Source organism: Muscardinus avellanarius, assembly GCF_963383645.1.
Source record: "Muscardinus avellanarius genome assembly, chromosome: 22".
Lineage (NCBI taxonomy): Eukaryota > Metazoa > Chordata > Mammalia > Rodentia > Gliridae > Muscardinus > Muscardinus avellanarius.
In genome coordinates, this window is record NC_137808.1 from 432824 (window position 1) to 455992 (window position 23169).

Here is a 23169-nt window from a genome sequence, read left to right on the forward strand (position 1 = left end):
GGGGGTGTAGCTCGGAGGTCGAATACCCCTGGGTTCCATTCCCAGACCCTCAAAAAAAAATTAAAAAGTGGATAAATAAAAATAAATAAATAAAAAAGCAGAGATTATGCAAAAATACAGAATATCTGCCTGGCAAAAAAAAAAATATCAAAGCTTGAAGGTAGAATGCCCCTGGGTCCAATCCCCTCTACCTCAAAAGAAAAACGTTATAATTTTCCACTCATTCTCAATGATGAAAACATAAGATACTTTGTAAACCAGGTGTGGAGCCAACCCATCTGTAATCCTAGTACTTGGGAGGCTGACATAGGAGGCTCACAGGTTCAAAGCCAACCTTAGCAATTTAGCACCACCCTGTTTCAAAATAAAGGGCTGGGGTGGAGCTCAGGGGTAGAAAGTCCATGGGTTCACCCTACGAAAATAAGACACTCTGTAGCTCAGAATGTGGGGGAATACATTCCTTCCCATATATCCCTAATGGACCTGTAAATTAATAAACTCCATCGAAGGTAGCACCAAAAATAAAAACCTCAATATCCATTGAGGAACCCATTATCCAAATGTTCCTTGACCTAGGATTAGTTATATCTGATTAAACCTAAGGTTAAGTACCCCTGAACAAATTCATCTGGTCACAAAAGTACAAAAAGCCTGCAGGCTTGTAATCTCAGCAATTGGGAGGCTGAGATAGGAGGATCATGGTTCAAGGACAGCCTCAGTTATTTAGTGAGGTCCTCTGAAACTCAGTGAGACTCTGTTTCAAAATAAAGAATAAAAAAAATATATATAGGGCCGGGCGTGGTGGCGCACACTTGTAATCCCATCATTAGGGAGGCTGAGACCCTGGAGGATCGCGGTTCGCAGACAGCCTCAGCTACTTAGTAAGGCCCTCTGCAACTCAGTGAGACCCAGTTTCAAAATAAAGAATAAAGCCGGGTGTGGTGGCGCACGCTTGTAATCCCCGCGCTTGGGAGGCTGAGACAGGAGGATCGCGCAGGTTCTAAGCCAGCCTCACCTACTGAGTGAGGCTCTCAACAACTTAGTAAGACCCTGTTTCCAAATAAAATATAAAATAGGTCTGGGAGTATAGCCCGGAGGTAGAAAGCCTCTGGGTTCCACCCCCAGTACCACCAAAAAATGAAAGAAAGAATAAAAAATAGGGCAGGGGGTGTAGCTCAGAGGTCGGAGGTCAAATGCCCCTGGGTTCCATCCCCAGACCCGCAAAAAAATAAAATAAAATAGGGCTGAGGGTGTAGCTCGGAGACAAAATGCCCCTGGGTTCCATTCCCCAGTACTGGAAAAAAAAAAAAAAAGTAGCCTGGTGTGGTGGTGCATGCTTGTAATCCCGGCATCCCAGCATTTGGGAGGCTGAGACCAGAAGATCGCAGTTGGCGGACAGCTTCAGCTACTTAGTGAGGCCCTCTGCAATTTAGTGAGACCTGTTTCAAAATAAAGAATACAAAATAGGGCAGGGGGTGTAGCTCTGAGGTAGACTACCCTTGGGTTCTATCCCTAGACCCACACCAAAAAAAAAAAAAAAAGTAATTACAAGATGTTGGCTTTACATTTTTATTTTTACAAATATCTTAATTTTACAAAAAAAAAATCACAATAGAATTATTTTAAATAGGACATTTCTCCTAGTGAATCACAAATAACATTTGTCTCACAAAGAGATCTGCAACGGGACTTTAATACCTTTTTATTTATTTTACAAGTGCACAGGTGGGGCAGGGAGAAGGAGCAGGTGTTATCCTACTTGCACAGAAACGGAGGCGCCAGAAAATAAATGACTGACTTAATTAGCAGCAGAATCAGACATGAGACGCGTTCTCTCATTCTTCATCCAGCCATAAATAACACATATGCGCAAAATAAAAGCTCCATTAAAAGTGTGAGTTAGTTAGGGGGTGGGAAGAGAAGGTGCTGAGCGGGCACTTGATAAATATTCAAATCCTGCAAGATCACCCAGGGAGTGGAAGAAGAGTCCTCTGCCAAGTGCCTTGCTTTTGTTTGTGAAATCTGAGACCGTCACGAGGTGTGTCAAGACCGGCATGGGGACACCTGGAAAATCTTTTGAGGCTGCGGCAGTCTGCAGGTGGCTGTTGGCAGATATGATTCACAGATCTTAACTCTGGAACAGGCGCCATCCATGTCCCAGAATTGCTCGTCAGCTGTCAAGGGGTGAGAGCTGCGGAGGTAACAGCTTCCACTGGGCTGGTTATCGTCATGGGCTCCCCAAACCACAAATACACCCACATCCTGGGTCCATGTACCAGGCTTTCCGCTTCAGTCTCCTGCTGCCCCGCTCTGACTAACAGGTCCCCGACAGGAGGAGCACTCGAGGGATTCTGTGTCCGTAAATACTGTGGTCCCTCCTCCCCCAACCTACGCTGATGAGATGGAAGTGGCCTTCCTTCCATCGTGCAAAGCTCGTGTTTGGTCTGTGAGTTTCGTGGTACACCGTGGGTTCTGCCTCAGGCCTTTTCCTCGGGTGGACGCTGGCTGGAGGACCAGGATCCTCAGCTGTGTTGCAGTCCTCAGGGGCCAAAGAGCTCGAGACTGTCCAGTTTCTCCTCTTTGTAGAGCAGGATGTCCTCCATCAGCTTCCTCTTGGCCTCGTTGATCTCAATTTTCCATGAAGTCTCTGCAGCTGCAGCTAAACAGAAAGTAAAAATGAGCGACTTGGACAAGACTGTTCGTTGTTAAAATTCTTTGAAAGTCAGACTTGGCTAGTCTCCCTTAAATCAGGTTTCAGAATCAGTCCTCAGCCCAGGGTAGTGGCGCCTGCTTGTGATCCTCGTACTTGGGAGGCTGAGACAGGAGGATCAGAGGTTCAAGGCCAGCCTCAGCCACTTAATGAGGCCCTCTGCAGTTTAGTGAGGCCCTGTCTCAAAAATAAAAAAAGTAAAAATAAGTTTGGGGGATGTAGCTTGGAGGTAGAATGCCGCTGGGTTCAGTCCCCAGTACCACACAAACACAATCAGGTCCCAGGTGTAATGAACATGCCTTTCAAGAGAAGTCCACAACCTGCTCCACCAGTGCAGGAAAGAGGGGGGCTCCTGTGCCCCTCCCAGTGCACAGTGCCGACCCTCCTGCTCCCCCTCCTCCCCATGGGAGGACCAGCAGCGGGAGGGGTATTGGCTGTATATGCGTTGGGTCCTGCTCCTCGGGAACAGAGTCACTTCATGGAAAAGGCCTTCCTAAGTTTTGTCTCAGAGGATTCTTGGGGTAACTGGCCCCCAGTGGCATCAATGGCAGGTCTCCTTAGAGAAGTGGCTGGAGGATGGGGCGGGCAGGGAGGGGCCACACACCGCCTTGTGTGGTGACAGTTCTGGTCTCTGAGTGCAGCAGGGACTTTAACCAACGGGGCCATGACTTGCATTTTTATCTCTGTTTTCTTCTTTTGTTTTTTGCAGTACTGGGGATTGAACCCAGGGGTGTTCTACCTCTGAGCTACACTCCCAGTCATTTATTTTGAACTCTGAAATAGGGTCTCACTAAAATGCTGAAGCTGGCCTGGAACCTACGATCCTCCTGTCTCAACCTCTCAAGTACTAGGGTTACAGGAGTGCACCACCACACCCAGATGCACTGTGTTTTGGTTTTTGTGGTGTGTGTGTGTGTGTGTGTGTGTGTGTGTGTGTGTTACTAGAGATGGCTGGTTTTATTCTTTTATTTTGAAACAAGGTCTCACTAAGTTGCAGAGGGCCTCACTCAGTTGTTGAAGCTGAGGCTGGCTTCAAACCTGGATCCTCCTGTCTCAGCCTCCCAAGTACTGGGATTACAAGCATGCACCACCATGCCCAGCAGTGTCACATTGTGGTTTTTATTTGTTTTGTTTTGTGGTGCTGGGGGTGGAACCCAGGGTCTTTTCTACCTCCAGGCTATACTCCCAGACCTATTTTATACTTTATTTGAAAACAGGGTCTCACTAAGTTGCTGAGAGCCTCACTAAGTAGCTGAGGCTGGCTTCGAACCCGTGCGATCCTCCTGTCTCCGCCTCCCAAGCGCGGGGATGACAAGCGTGCGCCACCACGCCCGGCACCACACTGTGTTTTTAAAAGCCACTCCAGGGCCAGGGCTGTCACAGTGTACTACCATACGTGAACCCCTGGTTCTATCCCCAGCTTGGCAAAAATAAAAAACACAAGAAAAAAATAAAAGTAGAACCCACTCTAGCTGGCTTCTGGAGAAAGCATTGAGAGGGAGGGCGCAGATGGGGAGGTGGCAGGGGCTGTGTCACCCCAGCACCAGAGCCGTAGCCTAGGGGGGCAGAGATGAGGCAGTGACTGGGTGACTGACTGGTGGCAGGGAGGAGAGGGCGTGTCAAGGAGGGCACCCAGGCTTCTCATGGCCACTGGCTGGATGACACCCAAAAGGCTGGCACATGAGTTTGCCTGCACCAGCACCTCCACTTACCATCCTTGCCATCCTGTGGAGGCTGTGAGCCAGCAGAGGCCTCCGAGGGGGAGTCTGCCTCTGCTCCCCTGCTGGCCTGCAGCCGCCCTCCTCCAGCCTCCAGGGGATCAGGGTCTGGAGAGGCGGCCTTGGCCCAGGGCTTGACCCTCGGAGAGGAGGCGGCCTCGAGACTGCTGTTGTCCACGTCGTCTGTTTCCTCAGGGGTGTTGGAGGAGCCTGTGCCCTCAGAGAGCCCACTCCAGGGGAGGGATGTCTCCTGGGCTCGGAGCCGCTGCTCCACGGCTGCCACTGAGTCCCGGGCCTGGGGAGGGAGACGAGAACACTTGTCAAGAAAGCTTCTGAAGCCGGGCGTAGTGGCGCACGCTTGTAATCCCAGCATTCGGGAGGCTGAGACCTGGAGGATCACGGTTCGCGGACAGCCTCAGCTACTTAGTGAGGCCCCTCCGCAACTCAGTGAGACCCGGTTTCAAAATAAAGAATAAAAAATAGGGCAGGGGGTGTAGCTCAGAGGTCAAATGCCCCTGGGTTCCATCCCCAGACCCGCCAAAAAAAAAAAAAAGAAAGCTTCTGAAGTCTGTTTCCTGGGAGAACAGCACGCCCTTGAGAAGATCTGGCCCTGCCCCCCACCAGCCATGGATGGGAGCACAGGAGTCAAGTGGGGTGATCGTGGCGCCTGCTCCTCTGACGGTGACTAGCCTTTGCTCTCCAGTGGCGCCCCTGGCGCCACCAAACACGGGGAGTCCACCTGCAGCGCAGTGCAAGGAAGCCTCAACTGAGCAGGGCCAAGGGGTGGAGAGGGTGGAGGCACAGGCGCAGAGGGCGCTGGGAGCCCCAGGGCTAACTGCCCTGAAAGCAGAGAAGGCCGCCCCTCCTGGTGGTCACAGGAGCCCCCACAGCCGCTCATTCACTCACTCATTCCCTGCTCACACCCCCCCACTGCCACACACCCCCCCCCCCCCCCCCCCGTGTCCACGTATCTCTTTGGGGTTCTTTTGTTCTCTTTTTTTCCTTTTGGTGCTAGGGATTGAACCCTGGGGCATTTACCCCCAAGCCACGTCCCCACGCCCCCTTTTTTTAAAAAAATTTAGTGTTACTGGGGATGGAACCCTTCTACCTCCAGGCTACCTATTTTATATTTTATTTGGAAACAGGGTCTCTTAAGGCAATGCGCGATCCTCCTGTCTCCGCCTCCCAAGCGCGGGGGTTACAAGCATGTGCCACCATGTCCCTCCTCCCCTTTTTGATGTTTATTTTTTTTCTTTTTCTTTTTCCTTTTTTCTTTTTTTTTTTTTTTTGCGGGTCTGGGGATGGAACCCAGGGGCATTCAAACTCCGAGCTACACGCCCTGCCCTATTTTTTTATTCTTTATTTTGAAACAGGGTCTCACTGAGTTGCAGAGGGCCTCACTAAGTAGCTGAGGCTGTCCGCGAACCGCGATCCTCCAGTCTCAGCCTCCCAAAAGCTGGGATGACAAGCGTGCGCCGCTACACCTGGCTCTTTTTGATGTTTAATTCATCTTGCCCTCCCAAGTACTGGGGCTACCCGTGTGTGACACCATGCCAGACTGAGTTTCTAACACTTTAAACCAGAATGTACCAAGTAACACGTGTTGCCGTTATGGCTTCTTTCTAGTGAGAGAGGTTATAAAACTTGGAAGTCGGCAGGGAATAAATGTTTGATCTTTACACACGCACAGGGCATGCACGCATACCTTTAATAATACCAACAGGGCCTTGCAGGCCCATAGTGTGTGACTATGTAGTGATGCACACCTGAGCCCAGATCCCACCACCCAGAGGAAGGAGGAGGAGAGTCCCGCTCACACCCCTCACCGCACTGCCCCTCCAGCAGCCTGTGACAGGCAGCCCGGGGCTACACCCCAGGCTCCGCGGGTGAGCTGCTCACCTCCTGCAGGCTGGCCTGGCGCCTGCGCAGGCAGAGGCCGACGACGGTGGCCAGGGCCTCGGCGCAGCCCTCCGGCAGCGGCCCCGCTCTCCTCTCCAGGTATCGGTGGCAGATCTCCTTGGCCATCACCTTCTCCACACCCACCTTCCTGGAGCAGAGCGACGCGGGGCTGCTGGGAATGTCGCTAAGGAGTAAATCTTTCTGTGGAGAACAGTGGGAAGGCCTGTGAGCTGCAAAGTGTGGCGGCCTTCGTGCCTGCCCTGCCCACCTGCTACAGCACTGCGGAGCTGCAAAAACTTCTCAGGAGCCCCCTAGGACACTGAAAAACAGGCAAGGGTCCCAGAAACAAGAAAATACCCAGGAACCCAAGAATGGTGATATCCCTGCGGCATAGGGCACTGCAGTGTGACCATCCCACATCCCCAGGGCACTGCGGTGTGACCATACCATGTCCCCAGGGCACTGCGGTGTGACCATCCCACATCCCCAGGGCACTGTGGTGTGACCATCCCACATCCCCAGGGCACTGCAGTGTGACTATCCCAAGTCCACAGGCACTGCGTTGTGAACATCCCACATCCCCAGGGCACTGCGGTGTGACTATCCCACGTCCCCAGGGCACTGCAGTACAATCTACCTCTGATTTACACTCCCAGTCCTGGGGGGGCGGTGCTGGGGATTGAACCCAAGAGCAATCTACCTCCAGCCCTATTTTATTTTGAAACTGGGTCTCACTAGGTTGATAAGAGTCTCACTACTTGCTGAGGCTGCCTGTCCCAGCCTCCCAAATACAAGGATTACAGGAGTATGTCACCATGCCCAGCTCCTATTTAATTTTTTATTTTGAAGTAAGATATCACTAACTTCCTGTGAGCGGATCTTGAACCTACAATCCTCCTATCTCAGCCTCCCAAGTACTGAAATTACAGGCATGCAGCTTAATCTCTTTTTGTGTGTGTATGTGTGTGTGGTGCTGGGGTTGGCTTTCTACCTCCACGCTACACTCTCAGACCTACTTTTATTTTATTTGGAAACAGGATCTCACTAAGTTGCTGACAGCCTCATCAAGTAGCTGAGGCTGGCTTCGAACCTGTGCGATCATCCTGTCTCAGCCTCCCAAACGTGGGGATTACAAGCGTGCGCCACCACGCCCAGCCTTATTCTTTATTTTGAAACAGGGCCTCACTAAGTTGCTGAGAGCCTCATCAAGTAGCTGAGGCTGGCTTCGAACCTGTGCAATCCTCCTGTCTTAGCCTCCCAAGTACTGGGATTACAAGCATGTGCCACCATTCCTGGCTGAATTATTTTTTAAATGTTTATAAATTTATTTATAAGATTGTTGATCAATAATTTCATACTGCTGGGCACGGTGGCGCACGCTTGTAATCTCAGCATTTGGGAGGCTGAGACCAGAGGATCATGGTTCACGAACAGCCTCAGCTACTTAGTGAGGCCCTTTGCAACTCAGTGAGACCCTGTTTCAAAATAAAGAATAAAAAACAGGGCTGGGGGTATAGCACAAAGGTAGAATGCCCGTGGGTTCAATCCCCAGTACTGCAAACAAGAAAAAAAAATTCACACTCTTTCACAATATGTATGATTGTTTCATAATTTCTTTAACCACTTCCCCTGTGGTAAGTATTTCATTAGCTTGCAGTGTTTTACTGTCAAAAATATTACTATACCTATAATCTTAGGATTTGGGAGGCTGAGACAGGAGGATCACAGGTTTGAGGACAACCTCAGCAATAGTAACACTCTCAGAAATTTAGTGAGACCCTGTTTCAAAATAAAAATAAAAGCTGGGCATGGCACATGCTTGTAATCCCAGCACTTGGGAGGTCGAGACAGGAGGACTGCAGTTCGAGGAAATCCTCAGCTACTTAGTGAGGCGCTCCGCAACTTAGTGAGGCTTTGTTTCAAAATAAAGAATAAAGGCTAGGCTTAGTGGTGCACACTTGTAATCCCAGCATTTGAGAGGCTGACACAGGAGGATCGTGGCTCGAGGACAGCCTCAGCTACTTAGTGAGGCCCTTTGCAACTCAGTGAGACCCTGTTTCCAAACAAAGAATAAAAAAATAGGGCTGGAGGTGTTGCTCGAAGGTAGAAGGCCCCTGGGTTCCACCCCCAGGGTTGGGCATATAGCTCGGAGGTAGGCACCCTTGGTTTAAAAATAAATAATAAATACCACTGCAGCAAAATTCTCTGTTCACCCGTCTTCCCTCACACGTGCACACCGTCCTCTACTGCACAAACGAAAGCGCCACATTGGAGCCGCACTTTTTCTGTTTTGCAGTGCTCGGGTGGAACACGGGGCTTTCTACACGCTCACAAGTGCTCTGCTGCTGAGCTGCACACTCTGAGTGTAGCTCAGTAGGCACCCGATAGAGGCAACCAGCAACCAAATTCCCTCCGAGACACTGAGGCGGCTAACAGGCCAGCCCCAAGCAAGCACTGGGGCACAGGAAGTTCAGCGAACGCTCCTCTGATAGGATCGGATTGCCGTCAGTGTGACTCTACCAACCACAACAGATCACATGGGTGCCCATGTGTGAGTCTAGAGGAAGAGGAAAATAATTTTGTTTTCGTCACTGGGGGCAGAACCTAGGGGCATTTACCTTCCAGCCACACCCCCAGCCCTATTTTAATTCTTTTTTTTTTTTTTTCTTTGCGGTGCTGGGGATGAAACCCAGGGGCAATCTACTTTCGAGCTACACCCCCAGCCCTATTTTTTATTCTTTATTTTTGAAACAGGGTCTCACTGAGTTGCAAAGGGCCTCACTAAGTAGCTGAGGCTGGCTGCGAACCCAGATTCTCCTTTCTTAGCCTCCTGAATGCTGGGATTACAAGTGTGCACCACCATACCCGGCAATTCTTTATTATTTTGAAACAGGATCTCACTGAGTTGCAAAGGGCCTCAGTGAGTAGCTAAGGCTGTCCATGAACCACGATCCGCCTGCCTCGGCCTCCCAAATGCTGACATTATAAGCGTGCATCACCACGCCTGGCTCTCAAAATAAAAATTTTAAAAAAAGGTTTTCTTATACGAACGAGGGAGCCAGGTGTTACAGCACACACATGTAATCCCAGTGCTTGGGAGGTTAAAACAGAGGGATTGCCGGGCGTGGTGGCGCACGCTTGTCATCCCCGCGGTTGGGAGGCGGAGACAGGAGGATCACGCAGGTTCGAAGCCAGCCGCGCTGGCGTAAGAGACCCTGTTTCAAAAATATAAAATAGGTCTGGGAGTGTAGCCCGGAGGAAGAAGGGCTTCCAGGAACCCCAGTACCACCCAAAAAAAAAAAAAAAAAAAAAAAAACAGAGGGATCACAGGTTTGAGTCCACCGTCAGCAAAAGATAAAATAGGGCTAGGGATATAGCTCAGAGGTAGAATGCCCCAGGGTTCAATTGCCAGTAGCAAAAAAGTGCATACGCGCACACGCGCACACACACACACACACACACACACACACATACACGCATGAAGCAATCACGTGTGGCTGGTGGGGTGCAAGCCCTGGACCGAAGCCTAGTCGAGGTGTATAGAGGGCCACAGTCCTCCCTTCCCGCACAGCAGTGAGGCCCAAATGTGCCCACCTGCGGCCGCAGTGGCTGCATCCCTTACCAGGTAAACCGGGCTCCGGTCCTTATCCATCGCGGGGATGCCAGTGAGGACCTCCGCCAACACCTGAAGAGCACAGAACAAGGAGTCAGCAGGGTGTGCGTGTGACTCACGCACGGGCCAGCAGGAAAGGCTGGGCACATGAGGAGTCAGCCGCAGGATGCTCCGCCATCCGCCAGCAGAAACACTTGCCCACACAACAGGCCACGGGAGCACCCGGAACACCTCTTCAACTAAAGATGCCACCGCTGCCGATAGAAAGTTTCATTAATGCCGGGCGTGGTGGCGCACGCTTGTCATCCCCGCGCTTGGGAGGCGGAGACAGGAGGATCGCGCAGGTTCGAAGCCAGCCGCGCTGGCGTAAGAGACCCTGTTTCAAAAATATAAAATAGGTCTGGGAGTGTAGCCCGGAGGTAGAAGAAGGGCTTCCAGGAACCCCAGTACCACCAAAAAAAAAAAGAAAGTTTCATTAAGCCTGGTGTCATGGTGCATGCCTATCACCCAGTCTTGAGAGGCTGAGACAGAAATATTTCAAGTTGGAGACCAGCCTCAACAATATACTGAGAGCCTCAGCAACTTAGTGAGACCCTGTTTCAAAAAATAAAATAAAATAAAATAAAATAGGGCCAGAGGTAGAATGACTCTGGGTTAAACCCCCAGTACCATCAAAAAAGAGAGAGAGAAAGAGAGAGAAAGAAAAAGAAAGAGAAAAAAAGTAGCTGAGAGCAAGATATGGAGGATGGAATTAAACTCAAGTGTAAGTACATGTATATTAATAAAAGCTATGCATGCACACATCCTTATACACACATACTACTTATTATTTTTGAGGCAGTCTCACTAATTTGCCCAGACTGTCCTACAACTTGTGATACTCCTGCCTCAGCTTCCAGAGTAGTTCAGAAACCAAGAACTAAGTTAGATAGCCAAATTACATAGAAATCAGAAGTTAGCCGGGGCCGGGCGTGGTGGCGCACGCTTGTAATCCCAGCATTTGGGAGGCTGAGACCAGAGATCACGGTTCGCAGACAGCCTCAGCTACTTAGTGAGGCCCTCTGCAACTCAGTGAGACCTGGTTTCAAAATAAAGATTAAAAAATAGGGCAGGGGGTGTGGCTCGGAGGTCAAATGTCCCTGGGTTCCATTCCCAGACCCGCAAAAAAAAAAAAAAAAAAAAAAAGAAGTTAGCCGGGCGCGGTGGTGCACGCTTGTAATCCCAGCATCCAGGAGGCTGAGACAGGAGGATGGTGATGTGCAGACAACCTCAGCTACCGAGGCCCTCCGCAACTCAGTGAGACCCTGTTTCAAAATAAAGAATACAAAAATAGGGCTGGGGGTATAGCTTGGAGGTAGAATGCCCCTGGGTTCCATCCCCAGTACCCCCACACACAGACAAAGACAGTGTAAAGGCAGGGATGGCGACAGGTTAGGAGCTCCGCCATTTGCAGAACACAGGCATAGCCTGTGCGCGTGTGCACACACACAAGCCCACGTGATGAATGAATGAATGAATGAATGAATGAATGAATGAATTCGCAGCCTTGATATGCGCAGAGCACCGTGCCAACCAGCCCACACGCTGCCCCACTACCCTGCCTAAGCATCGTTACCCCATTTCACAGAAGACACAGCTGAGGCTCAGAGGAGGCCGGTGCACTGTAGGCTACACGGCTGACATAACGAGCTGGGTCTGGGCTCCAGTGCCTGGCAGGGAAGTCCAGGCCTCCTGGCCCCTCCTGCTTTATTCCCCGCCCCACTGAGGATTGACAGGGCTACTTTACCGCTGGGCTACACCCCCAGCCTTTTTATTGTATTAATTGTGAAAACATAGCATGTGGGTTTGAACTACTGGGCACGCTATGTATGGCTCACCTACCTACCTACCTGTCTCCTTATAGGTACTAGGCACTAAACCCAGGGGCATTCTAACTGAGCTACACCCCCACCCTTTTTATTTTTTTGTTTGAAATGAGGTCTTGCTAAGTCGTGGAGGCCCTCGCTGTGTTGCCAAAATGACCTTGAATTTATGATCTTCCTGCCTCAACCTCCCAAGTATGCAAACCACTCCTGGATCTTATTTATATTTTTTCTTTTAACTTATTTTTGGTCTGTGGTACTAGAGATTAAACCCAGAGGCTTTTCTATTCCTAAACTACTACTCCTCAAGCCCTTTTGATTTTTTTTCTTTTTTTTCTTTTTTTTTTTTTTTTGAGGTACTAGGGATGAAACCCAGGGTCATTCTACCTCTGAGCTACACCGCCAGTCCTATTTTTCATTCTTTATTTTGAAACAGATTCTCACTAAATGGAGGGCCTAAGTAGCTGAGGCTGGCCGTGAACCTGCGATCCTCCTGTCTCAGCCTCCCAAGTACTGGGATTACAATCAAGTGCCACCATGCCCAGCTTGAATTTTTTTTATTTTCCTATTTTGCAGCAGGGTCTTACTAGGTTGCTAAGGGTATTGCCATGTTGCATATTGCTGAGGCTGTCCTCAAACCAGCTATCTTCCTGATTTAGTCCTCCAAATCTTGGGATTACAGGTATGCGCCACCATACCTGTCTCTTCTATTTTGAGACAGGGTCTTGCTAAGTTGCCCAGGCTGGCCTCAAACTTGTATTCTTCCTGCCTCCGTCTTCTGAGCGGCTGGAATAACAGACACATGCCGCCAAGCCTCTTTTTTTTTTTTTAAGGTACCAGGGGCATTCTACATCCAAGCTGCGCCCCCAGCTTTTTTTTTTTTTTTTTTTTTTTTTTTTTTTTTTTGCGGGTCTGGGGTGGAACCCGGGGGCATTCAACCTCGGAGCTACACCCCCTGCCCTATTTTTTATTTATTCTTTATTTTGAAACTTGGTCTCACTGAGTTGCGGAGAGCCTCACTAAGTAGCTGAGGCTGTCCTCGAACTGCGATCCTCTGGTCTCAGCCTCCCGAATGCTGGGATTACAAGTGTGTGCCTCCATGCCCGGCTTCCTTTTTTTTTTTTTAAATACAATTCTTTTACCCAGCATTCGGGAGGCTGAGACCTGGGGATCGTGGTTCGCGGACAGCCTCAGCTTCTTAGTGAGACCCTCTGCAACTCAGTGAGACCCGGTTTCAAAATAAAGAATAAAAAATGGGGCAGAGGGTGTAGCTCAGAGGTCAAATGCCTCTGGGTTCCATCTCCAGACCCACACACACAAAAAATAAATAAATAAATACAATTCTTTTAAAATGTAAACACTATGGCCGGGCGTGGTGGCGCACGCTTGTAATCCCCGCGCTTGGGAGGCAGAGACAGGAGGATCGCGCTGGTTCGGAGCCAGCCTCGCTGGCTTAAGAGACCCTGTTTCCACATAAAGTTAAAAAAACAGGTCTGGGAGTGTAGCCCGTGGGAGTGTAGCCCGGAGGTAGAAGGGCTTCCAGGAACCCCGGTACCGCCAAAAAAAATAAAAAATAAAAAATAAAATAAAATGTAAACACTACTCTTAGCTTACAGGCCATACAAAATAAGCCACAGAAGTGAGGCACAGGGGCACACATCTGAGCTATTCAGGAAGCAGAGGCAGGAGGATCACTAGAGCCCGAGAGTTTGAAACTAACCCGAGTAACAATGGTGAGCGCCTCTCTCCAAGAAGTCAAAATAAGCAACGGACCCAATCTGGCCTGTGGGCCATAGTGCGGCAGCCCCTGCGGCACCTGACTGGACCATCCAGGGGCCCCACGAGGTCCTGGGCTTACAAGGAAGCCCTGGAAAATGCAAAGAGTACAAGCCCAAGGCTGAGCAGAGAAGGGGCGCCCTTACGATGCCACAGCTGAAGACGTCCACCTGCTTGGTCAGCTGGCCCACCCTGATGAAATTTTCCGGCAGATAAGCCGCAGAGGCCTGGAGAAGGTGGGTCTTCATCATGGTGTATTTGGTCCCTTTGCTGGCAGGACACAGGTGCACCATCGGATGAGCCAGCTTGGGCGTGAAATCGTGGTCCAGCAAAACATTGGCGCTGCGGACAAACGAGCAGAGAGAATTGCTGGTTCTGCGCTGGAGCGGTTGCCATGGAGACTGAGCAGCCACCACGAGCCCCTGGAATGGGGGTCACTGAAGCCCCCGCACACAGAGCTTCTGAGCCGCAGTGGCAGGGGACGCAGGGCCTGGGAGTCCACCCCTCCAGCAAGTGGGGATGGGACTCCCCTGAGAATGTGCCCCAAGAGGGCCAGCCGCCCGGATCCCCGCAGAGGTCAGCCCTGACCAGGAGCTCCCTGGCCAAGCCCATACTATGCTGTTACTCGGTCCCTCCCGCTGGTCTCAGCCTCCCAAATGCTGGGATTACAAGCGTGCACCACCATGCCTGGCTCCCAAAGAATACTTTAAAAAGCAGACACTAATTCCACTATCCAACAAGTAGTGGTTAAGTAAATTATGGGCAAATCTCTTTAATGGGAGACAAAAAAGTCACTAAAAATATGATGATATGGTCAGATAAGGGGTACAATACTTTGGAGGCTGAGCCAGGAGCATCATAGATTCAAAGCCAGCCTGGGCAACTAAATAAAACCCTGTTTCAAAATAAAAAAAATATTAGGGCTGGGGGGGGTATAGTTTAAAGGTAGAATGCCTCTGGTTTCAATCTCCGATACTATCACCAAAAAAAAAAAAATGCTGTTATTCAATATGGATAAATGTTCATCATGTTGAAATGAAGGAGAAACAGAAGATGAACCAGTAGCCAGATAACTGTGCTATGTATCTATGTCCGTAAGGACTTAAACAAAATACAAAAAGTAGCTTGCTTTTGGGCATGGTAGTATCTGCTGCAATCCCAGTAGGAGGCTGAGAAAGAAATATTCCAGTGTTGAAGCCAGTCTCAGAAACTTAAGCAAGGCCCTCCACAACTTAAAATCTAAAAAATAAAACAGGGCTTTCAATTTAAAAAATAAAATAAGGCTAGGGTGTAGCTCAGAGGTAGAACACTTTCAGGTTCAACCCTCTATGGTATAAAAAAAAGCTTGCTAAGGGATAGCCTCTCAAAAACAAAAACAAAAAAAGTTAAAAATTAAAAAAGGAGGCTGAGACAGGAGGATCGCACAGGTTCGAAGCCAGCCTCAGCTACGGAGTGAGGCTCTCAGCAACTTAGTGAGACCCTGTTCCCAAATAAAGTATAAAAGAGGTCTGGGAGGTATAGCCCGGAGGTAGAAAAGTCCCTGGGTTACACCCTCAGTACCAAAAAATAATTAATTAATTAATTAAATTTAAAAAGGGTTAAGAGCCAAGAGTGGTGGCACATGCTTGTAATCAAGGGATATCCTCTCTCAATAACAACAACAAAAAATAAGTTAAAAATTGAAAAAGGGTTGGGGAGCTAGGCGTGGTGGCCTCAGTTGGGAGGCTGAGACAGGAGGAGCGCGGTTCGTGGACAGCCTCAGCTACTTAGTGAGGACCTTTGCAACTCATGGGACTCTGTTTCAAAAAAATAAAAAATAAGCCGGGCGTGGTGGCGCATGCTTGTAATCCCTGCGCTTGGGAGGCAGAGACAGAAGGATTGCGCAGGTTCGAAGCCAGCCACGCGCGCTGGCTTAGGAGACCCTGTTTCCAGATAAAAAAAAGTATAAAAAATAGGTCTGGGAGTGTAGTCCAGAGGTAGAAAGAGTTTCCAGGAACCCCAGTACCACCAAAATAAATAAATAAATAAATAAATAAATAAATAAATAAATAAATAAATAAATAAAATAAAAACAGGGCTGGGGGGTAGCTCAGAGGCAGAATGCCCCTGGGTTCCATCCCTAGTATGGGATGGGATTAGGGTTGGAGATATAAGCTCAGACATAGAGGGTCCCTGAGTTCTTTATCAAGTACACCTCCCAAAAACGTTAGGTGGGTTGATGGTTGGCTCGGGGCAGTATGCTCGCCTGGTGTGGTGAAACAGTGGTCCCAGCCTGGCACTGCAAACAGAAGGACACGCAGCAAGGGTGAAGGCCAGCTGAAGGGCCAGGTGGAGAGGGGATGGCTCTCAGCCTTTCAGTTCCCGTCTTGCTGGTACCTTCGCTCAGATGAGAGCCGAGGAAGAGGGCAGAGGGCTTCGTGTGTGGGTGTGGGGGGATGTATCAGAGACAGACAGGAAGAGAGACAGAGAGAGGCCGGGGACTGAATCCAGGGCATTCTACCTCTGAGCTACACCCCAGCCCTTTTCATTTCTTATTCTGAATCACAGTCTGAGTTGTTGAGATTCTCCTAGGTTGCCGAGGCTGGCCTTGAACCTGTGATCCTCCTGTATCAGCCTCCCAAGCACTGGGATTCCAGGCCTGAGCCACCACACCTGGCTCAGAAGCAATGATTTTTTTTTTTTTTTTTTTTTTTTTGGTGGTACTGGGGTTCCTGGAAACCCTTCTACCTCCAGGCTACACTCCCAGACCTATTTTATATTTTATTTGGAAACAGGGTCTCTTAAGCCAGCGCGGCCGGCTTCGAACCTGCGCGATCTTCCTGTCTCCGCCTCCCAAGCGCAGAGATTGCAAGTGTGCGCCACCACGCGCGGCCTAGAAGCAATGATTTCTGAGGGCATAAAAGGGATAAAAGCAGACACCCAGGGGAGGGTGGGCAGGGAGAGGAAAGCAGAGAGGAGAGAGGGAGGCGGCCCTCACCTCTTGACGTTGCCGTGGATGATCTCCAGGCCGTGCAGATGTTCCACGGCACAGAGCAGCCCCAAGCAGATGCTGACGCGCCGGGGCCAGGGCAGGGGGTCTGAGCCGCCCTAAGAGCAAAGCGGGAGAAACCGTCAGTCACACCTGCCTTTCCGCGAGTCCCGGTGGCCTGGCGCCACGCGGCGTGCCCCTCCCCGCCCCTGCCGCCCTTCCTAGGCTTCCTCACAAGCAGGCTTTCATGACAGGGCCCTGTGCATTTGGAAACCCCAGCCCAGACAAGCACTAGTGTGACTCTGGGAAAGACATTTTATGTCTCTGAGCCTCTCGGTTTCCTTGAATATAAAATGGACATGTTGGGCTGGGGGTGTAGCTCAGTGATAGAGGGCTTGCTTAGTATAAGCAAGGTCCTAAGTTTCAGCCCCAGTACCACACACACACACACACACACACACACACACACACACACACACACACACAAAGAAAATCAACAAATGTTCATCCTGGAGTTTCAGAGTTCGTGGGAGGCCCCGTGGCGCAGCACCTGCCAGAGAAGGTGCTCAATCAACAGCAGCTAGTTTTCTCAGGACAGGCAGCTCTGGGTTTCCCCCCCCCAGGAGCTGGCTGGAAGGGAAGCTAGTGAGCAGCGTGTGCAGGCCAAGCAGCCACTGCGTGTGCACCGAGGGAAACCGCGCGAGTGCCAAAGGGATCGATCGTGGAGCGGGCTGATGCCTCCCAGGGCTCCGGAGTGCTGCCTCCCAGGCTAAACCACCACCTATTTTTCAACCACTGTCTCAGCTACTACGTGCTCTAGGAAGTCTTATCAAAAATGCTAAAATCTTAGCCCGGCGTGGTGGCACACGCTTTTAGAATCCCTCTAAATTCAATTTCTAGTTCCAAAAAATAGGGGGATAGCTCAGAGGTAGAATCCCCCTGGATTCGATCTCCAGGACTAAATAAGTAAGTAAATAAACATTTTAGCAATTACACTCACATGATATAATAATCTAAAGGTACCAAAGGACATGTAGTAAAAATTTTCTTCCCACCCTATACCTAGTTATCCAGCTCCCTAGTTATCCTCCCCAGAGGCAGGCAACTAATCAATTTCTTTTTTTTTTTTTTTTTTGGTGGTACTGGGGGTGGAACCCAGAGGCTTTCCACTTCCGGACTAAATTCCCAGACCCATTTTATATTTTATTTGGAAACACGGTCTCACTGAGTTGCTGAGAGCCTCACTCAGTAGCTGAGGCTGGCTTCGAACCCGCGCGATCCTCTTGTCTCAGCCTCCTAAGCGTGGGGATTACAAGCGTGCGTCACCACGCCCGGCTCACCTGAGCAATTTCTTACATATCTTTAAAGATAGTTTATAAATACACAAGCAAGAGCCGGGCGTGGTGGCGCACACTTGTCATCCCCACGCTTGGGAGGCTGAGACAGGAGGATTGCGCGGGTTCGAAGCCAGCCTCAGCTACTGAGTGAGGTTCTCAGCAACTCAGTGAGACCCTGTTTCCAAATAAAATATAAAAAAGGTCTGGGAGTATAGCCCAGAGGTAGAAAGCCTCTGGGTTCCACCCCCAGTACCACCAAAAATAAATAAATAAATAAATAAATAAATAAATAAACAAGCAAAAAGTTATACATTTGACGAGCATTTATAATAAAATTTTCCCCTGCTTCTGCTTTTCTGTAACGTGTATGTGTGCGTGCGTGCGTGCGTGTGTGTGTGTGTGTGTGTGTTTTACTGAGGATTTTAACCCAGGGGCATTCTGCTTCTGAACTACACCTCAGCCATACTTTATTTTTTCTTTTGAAACAGGGCCTCGATGAGTCAGTAGGGTCTCGCTAAGTAGCTGAGGCTGGCTGTGAACCCGCGATCCTCCTGTCAGCCTCCCAAGTACTGTGATTGCAAGCCTGTGCTACCACGCCTGGCTCTGCATACGTTTTTCCTGCAGATGTTTAGCCAGATCTCGTCTCTCCTGACCCAGCTGCTCTCCTTGAGGACCCCTGGTCTCCCGGGGTGGGCCCTCCTAACTTGGCCGCTGTTGAAGCCCTTGACCTTGACTCCCTAACTAGGTACCACCTGCTCCTGTTTCTGACATGCCCCAGTCCCTTACCTGATGGAGTCTGTCCTGCAAAGAGCCATTTTGCATATATGGGTGAATGAGGCTGTAAAGCTGTCTTCCAGCACAGAGACCCAGCAGCGGTAAGACGTTGGGGTGGCAGCATCTAAAGTCAGGCACCAGGGCAGGGGGAAGAGTTAGATAGTAAGGAGAGCTGCAAGGACCCCCAGTGCCCACTTCTCTTCTGCCTCTTCACCCTGAGCCCGCCAGCACCTCACACACTGCGATCCTCAAGGGCCCAGCTATCCTGCTCTGCACCGTGACCCCTTCCCCGCCCCATCTCCCACATGAGGCTCAGAGAGCAATGAACTTGGCCAAGTTACAAGCCGACAAACAGGAAGCCAGGGCTCTGGGACGGGAGTGCGTTCCTGCCGCCCTCGTCTGCTCAGCTCCTCATGGGCGCCTCCCGCTCTCCCCCTGTCTCGCTGGCCTTTCCCCCCCCCTTCTTTGGTACCTGAGGAGGGAACCTGGGGACATTCTACCTCCCAGTTATACCCCAAGTCCTTTTTAATTTCTTTAAATCTTAAATTCTTTAAGTCTTGAATATGCCACCCCTCCCATCTCAGCCTCCAAAAAACTGATATTAAAGGCGGGCGCTAGCTGAGCGTGGTGGCGCACGCTTGTAAGCCCAGCATTTAGGAGGCTGAGACAGGAGGATGGCATATTTGCTGCCAGCCTCAGCTACTTAGTGAGGCCCTTTGCAACTCAGTGAGACTCTACTTAAAAAAAAAAAAAATGAAAAATAGGGCTGGGGGTATAGCATGGAGGTACAATGCCCCTGGGTTCCATCTCCAGTACCGTAAGTAAGTAAGTAAGTAAGTAACTAATTAAGTAAGTAAGTAAGTAAATAAATAAATAAATAAATAAATAAATAAATAAATAAGCAAGCAAGCAAGCAAGCTACTGGGCCCAGCCATTCTTTTTTCTTTTTCTTTCTTTTTGCATCACTGAGGATTGAACCCAAGGCCATTCTCCTTCTGAGCTATACCCCCAGCCTGCAAAGGGGAACTCACCTAAGACAGATCTGTACTTCTGCTTGGAAGAATCTTTCCACTGACCCTGGACTTGAGCAGGCCGTCTGTGGAGAGAGACACTGGACCGTGAGGGTCCAACCTCAGCCGTGCCACCCCCCGTGCCACCCCACCCGCCCTCCCTGGAAGGAAACCGCCAGGGCTCACCTCTCGGAGCTTCTTGACGACAACGGGCGTCCCGAGCCTGTGTCCTCTGTAGACTTCAGCAAAGATCCCCTCACTGATTCTGAGGCTCTGGTGGAAGCCGTCGGTCGCCTGGACCACCTGTGCCTCGCTCCAGAAAAGGCTCTCTTCAGCCGGAATCAAACATTTTTCTTGCGTAGGAACTGAGGTGCTAAAATCCTGGGAATTCCAAAAGAACAGAAGGTGATTACTAAAAAAGCTTGCTTCCCCTGCCACCACGGAGAACTCTGGAATACCAGAGGTGAAGGGGTAAAGGAAGCTGAGCCCAAGATCAAACCCCAACCGCACTTCTAATTTGCTCTGGACTTTGGAGGAGTTACTCAACCTCTCTGAGCCTCTATTTCCTTCTGTAAAATAATAACAGTGTCCTGGGAGGTCATTTTGAAGACTTACTCATATATGTGTATTACAGGGAGTCGAAGAGCTTAAGTGAAGTCACACATATGATCAGCAGCCAAGATCAGTGCTCAAAATAAGGGAAAAAATAGGGCTAGAGGTGTAGCTCGGAGGTAGAATGGCCCCGGGTTCACTCTCTAGTAACACGCACGCACGCACTCATGCACGCAAATACAAAACAAAACAAAACAAAACAGCTCTCTAGCTGGGCATGGTGGTGCATGCCTGCATCCCAGGACTGGGGAGTCTGAAACAGGAGAATCACAGGTTTGAGTTTGCCCCAGTAACACAGTGAGACTTTTTGTTTTGTTTTGTGTTACTGGAGATTGAACCCAAGGGCATTCTATCTCCAAGATATAAGATATACCCCTAGCCCTTTTTTTTTTTTTTTTTTTTTTTATGGTCCTGGGAGTGGAACCCAGGGGCATTCTTCCTCCGAGCTACCCCCTCAGCACTATTTTTTATTCATTATTTTGAAACAGCATCTCACTGAGTTGTGAAGGGCCTCACTAAGTAGTAGCTGAGGCTGTCCTCGAACCATGATCCTCCTGTCTCAGCCTCCCAAATGCTTTATAAGCATGCACTATCATGGCCCGGCTTTTTATTTAATTTATTTATTTATTTATTTTTTGGTGGTACTGGAGGTGGAACCCAGAGGCTTTCTACCTCCAGGCTATACTCCAAGACCTATTTTTTATATTTTATTTGGAAACAGGGTCTCCCTAAGTTTCTGAGAGCCTCACTAAGTAGCTGAGGCTGGCTTCGAACCTGTGCGATCCTCCTGTCTCAGCCTCCCAAGCGCAGGGATTACAAGCGTGCGCCACCACGCCCGGGTTTTAGTCTTTATTTTGAAACAGGGTCTCACTGAATTGCAGAGGGTCTCACTAAATGCTAGCTGAGGCTGTTCTTGAACCGCAATCCTCCTGTCTCAGCCTCCCAAATGCTGAGATTACAAGCGTGCACCCTCATACCCAGCCCCTACCTTTTTTTTTTTTTTTTTTTTTTTGGTGGTACTGGGGTTCCTGGAAGTCCTTCTACCTCCGGGCTACACACCCAGACCTATTTTATATTTTTGAAACAGGGTCTCTTATGCCAGAGGTCTGGATTGCATCCCCAGACCTGCAAAAAAAAAAAAAAAAAAAAAAAAAAGTACCAAGGCTGTAGTTCAGAGGTAGAATACTCTCAGGTTCAATCTCCAGCACCACAAAAAGAAAAAAAAAAAAAAAGAAAGAAGAAGAAAGAAAGAAAGAAAGAAAGAAAGAGCTCTGCTTCAATAACTTCCCTTTTTAAAAACGGGTGCATAGCCAGACATGGTGGTGCACACTTGTAATCCCAGCATTTGGGAGGCTGAGACAGGATCGCAGTTCGCAGACAGCCTCAGCTACTTAGCGAGGCCCTTTGCAACTCAGTGAGATCCTGTTTCAAAATAAAGAATAAAAAATAGGGCAGGGGGCGTAGCTCAGAGGTAGAATGCCCCTGGGTTCCATCCCCAATACCGCAAATAATAATAATAATAATAATAATAATAATAATAATAATAATTATAGATGTTCTTCTTAACAGTGCTAGCAAGTCAGGAGCAGAATATTCTCTACGATCCCATCATCCACTTAAAAGTTATTAAAAATTTCATGCATTTCCGGAGGCTGAGACAGGAGGATCACACGGGTTCGAAGCCAGCCTCAGCTACTTAGTGAGGCTCTCAGCAACTTAGGGAGACCCTGTTTCCAAATAAAATATAAAATGGGTCTGGGAGTATAGCCTGGAGGTAGAAAGCCTCTGGGTTCCACCCCCAGCACCACCAAAAAAAAAAAAAAAAAAAAAAATTTCATGCATTTCCTGCTCATTAGATATAGGAAGATTTGCCAGGCGTGGTGGTGCACTCTTGTAATCCCAGCATTTGGGAGGCTGAGACAGGAGGATCGTGGTTCGCAGACACCCTCAGCTACTTACCGAGGCCCTTTGCAACTCAGTGAGACCCTGTTTCAAAATAAAGAATTAAAAAAAAAATAGGGCTGAGGGGTGTAGGTTGGAGATAGAATGCCCCTGGGTTCCATCCTTACTACCTCAAAAATAAAAAGATATAGTAGGATTTATTTAGTAAAAATGAGAGTATGCTGGACACATATATAGAATGCATTTTTGATATTTTCTCTTGATTTTTTTTTGTGTGTGTGTGTGTGTGTGTGTGTGTGTGTGGTACTGGGTGTGGAACCCAGGGAATTTTCTACCTCCGGGCTATACTCCCAGACCCATTTTATATTTTATTTGGAAACAGGGTCTCACTAAGTTGCTGAGAGCCTCACTAAGTAGCTGAGGCTGGCTTCGAACCTGTGCCATCCTCCTGTCTCAGCCTCCCAAGCGCGGGGATTACAAGCGTGCCCCGCCATGCCCGGCTTTCTCTTGCTATTTTATTATGATCATTCTCCCAAGGGATTGGATGAAAATAACTATGGAAGCCGGGTTCCACCCCCAGTACCACAATAAAAGGAAAAAAAGAACTACCGAAAACAAAAACAGCAACACAACACACACGCTCACACACACACCACACACACTCAGTAAAGTGCACTCCTTAGCCACCGCCCAAATTTTATTGGCCATCCCTACACTTATAGTCTTAGAAGTGTAGAGTAATTTGGGGAGTCTCCTATCTCCTCCCACCCCCAAACTGGTCTTGGGTGATACAAACATGACAGCTGGGTGGGGCAGAAGCAGAGGCGGGCTCACCTTGGGATCTGAGGAGGCCTGGAGGTGGGTTCCTTGGGGCTGAGGGCCATCCTCTTTAGGAGGCAGGAGAGAGGCCTGCTGGAGGTCTCTGGCTGCAGTGGACCCTGGAAACAAGGGAGCGAAGGTCAGGATGTGGTCGGGGTGGCGGGAGGGG

At 49.4% G+C, this 23169-nt stretch overlaps 2 protein-coding genes across 2 annotated transcripts in view; both read right to left on the reverse strand.

The window, feature by feature from the left end:
• Positions 1 to 23169, reverse strand: part of LOC308278394 (CCA tRNA nucleotidyltransferase 1, mitochondrial-like) — a gene marked incomplete at both ends in the record, with an annotated part of 995237 nt that overhangs the window by 68755 nt on the left and 903313 nt on the right. The window contains 1 exon segment of the mRNA XM_080718147.1: positions 1671 to 1678. Within this exon segment, the coding sequence (XP_080574273.1) occupies positions 1671 to 1678 (8 nt within the window).
• IRAK2 (interleukin 1 receptor associated kinase 2) overlaps positions 2541 to 23169 on the reverse strand; it is a gene marked incomplete at both ends in the record, with an annotated part of 58902 nt that continues 38273 nt past the window's right edge. The window contains 10 exons of the mRNA XM_080718134.1: positions 2541 to 2653; positions 4423 to 4723; positions 6328 to 6528; positions 9950 to 10012; positions 13725 to 13920; positions 16556 to 16665; positions 18670 to 18781; positions 19689 to 19753; positions 19854 to 20048; positions 23016 to 23119. Coding sequence (XP_080574260.1) covers positions 2541 to 2653; positions 4423 to 4723; positions 6328 to 6528; positions 9950 to 10012; positions 13725 to 13920; positions 16556 to 16665; positions 18670 to 18781; positions 19689 to 19753; positions 19854 to 20048; positions 23016 to 23119 — 1460 coding nt within the window. The remainder of the gene's footprint in view (positions 2654 to 4422; positions 4724 to 6327; positions 6529 to 9949; positions 10013 to 13724; positions 13921 to 16555; positions 16666 to 18669; positions 18782 to 19688; positions 19754 to 19853; positions 20049 to 23015; positions 23120 to 23169) is intronic.